Source organism: Puma concolor, chromosome B2 (genome assembly GCF_028749965.1).
Source record: "Puma concolor isolate L17-30 chromosome B2, mPumCon1.1.hap2, whole genome shotgun sequence".
Taxonomy (NCBI): domain Eukaryota; kingdom Metazoa; phylum Chordata; class Mammalia; order Carnivora; family Felidae; genus Puma; species Puma concolor.
In genome coordinates, this window is record NC_141671.1 from 1,137,962 (window position 1) to 1,139,825 (window position 1,864).

At 40.5% G+C, this 1,864-nt stretch overlaps 1 protein-coding gene across 1 annotated transcript; it reads left to right on the forward strand.

Moving 5' to 3' along the window:
* Positions 1–249: 249 nt before the first annotated feature.
* LOC112853685 (olfactory receptor 2W1-like) lies at positions 250–1,194 on the forward strand. Its single transcript, XM_025917249.1, has one exon. The coding sequence runs from the start codon at positions 250–252 to the stop codon at positions 1,192–1,194; it is 945 nt and encodes a 314-aa protein (XP_025773034.1).
* Positions 1,195–1,864: the final 670 nt, after the last annotated feature.

Sequence of the window (1,864 nt, forward strand, 5' to 3'; positions counted from 1 at the left end):
AGCATCCTACTATGCCGCCATGTTCTGGAGAGCCTCTAACATATTATTTTTAGAATCACTCTGGTTATGAATAAACACAGGGAAGATATGGTCACTGAATACAGTGTTAAAAGAAATATTCCAAAAGGAGAGAGCACACAAACAAGTGCATCTGGGATACTCATGCAGACTTTAGACATTTTATTTCTACCTAAAGTGATGCTATTTTTTGTTACCAGGGTATTGACCTCCAGACCTTCATGAGGAGTCATGGACACAAATAATGAAAGTTCCACTACAGACTTCATCCTGCTGGGGTTTTCTGATCAGCCCCAATTAGAACACATCATCTCTGGGGTTGTCTTCGTCTTCTATATTATTACTCTAGTAGGAAACACAGCCATCATCCTTGTATCTAACCTAGACAGCCAGCTCCATACTCCCATGTATTTCTTCCTATCCAATTTGTCTTTTCTGGACCTCTGTTATGCAACTAGCATTATCCCACAGATGCTGGTAAATCTATGGGGTCCAACAAAGTCTATTACCTATGGAGGGTGTGTGCTCCAATTCTTTTTTGCCCTTGACTTGGGAGCCACAGAATGTCTTCTCTTGGCTGTGATGGCCTATGATCGCTATGCTGCTGTCTGTCAACCTCTTCACTACACAGTATTAATGCACCCTCAGCTTTGCCAGAAGATGGTGCTCACAGCCTGGTTAGGTGGTCTTGGCAGTGCCTTAATCGTTTGTTCCTTGACTTTGAAGTTGCCAAGATGTGGGCACCGGGAGGTGGATAATTTTTTCTGTGAGATGCCAGCCTTGCTCAAGATGGCTTGTGTCTACTCAAAAGTAATTGAGATTGTTGTCTTTGCTCTTGGAGTGATATTTCTTCTAGCACCTCTATCAATAATTTTCATCTCATATGCAATTATCACTCAAGCTGTCATGAGGATCAAGTCAACAGCAAGGTGGCATAAGGTTCTTAATACATGCGGTTCCCACCTCACAGTAGTAACTCTGTTTTATGGAACAATCATTTATATGTACATGAAGCCACAGAATAGCACATCTGAAGATGAAGGGAAGTTCCTTACACTATTTTACACAATTGTCACACCCACCCTTAACCCTCTGATCTACACTTTAAGAAACAAAGATGTGAAGAGTGCAGTAAAGAGAATACTGTGTGAACGAAAATGGTCAGCAAAGTCATGAGTTAGATGGAAGAGAGGTAAGGAAATAACACTGACCTTTACCAACAGAAGATAAGTCAATTCATTTCTGTAAGGAACACTTACTGGGTGTCTACCTCGTACCAAGAATTGTACCAAGTACCGATTTGTAAATAGGTAGGAAGTACACCAAAATTATAGGAGATAGAGATACAGATACATAAAGGAACTTCAATTCATACACTTAAAATGCTTCAAGACTAATCTGGGACTACAGATAAATAAACATATAATGATTAAATGTGCTTAAGTACAGTAACAGAGATATGTACTAAGTACTAAGAATATATTTCACCTGGAATATTTTTATGTAGGATTACACTGGACACTGATTTTTTTCTTCCCAGACACCCCTGTACATCCACTTGATACTGCCGGTGGGGACTTTGTGGTGGAGACCAACTACCCACCCTTATTCATTCCACTTTCTGCTTCAAGTTTTAACTGCTGCAGGGTCACCATGTGGCATATCATATCTCTGAGACTGGCCTCCACTAACATAATATGAGGAGTGAAATGTGTGGAACTCATGGTTTATCTTATCTAATAAGAAGGTATTTATTCTCACCCTCCTCCCTCCTGTTCCTGCTGGCTGCAGTGTGGATGTGGAAGGTCTCTAGCTTTGCCAAAAATCCTAAGAGGGAATGAAACAA

Coding starts and splice junctions, on each gene's coding strand:
- LOC112853685 (XM_025917249.1), top strand. CDS start 250: ATGGACACAAATAATGAAAGTTCCACTACAGACTTCATCCTGCTGGGG.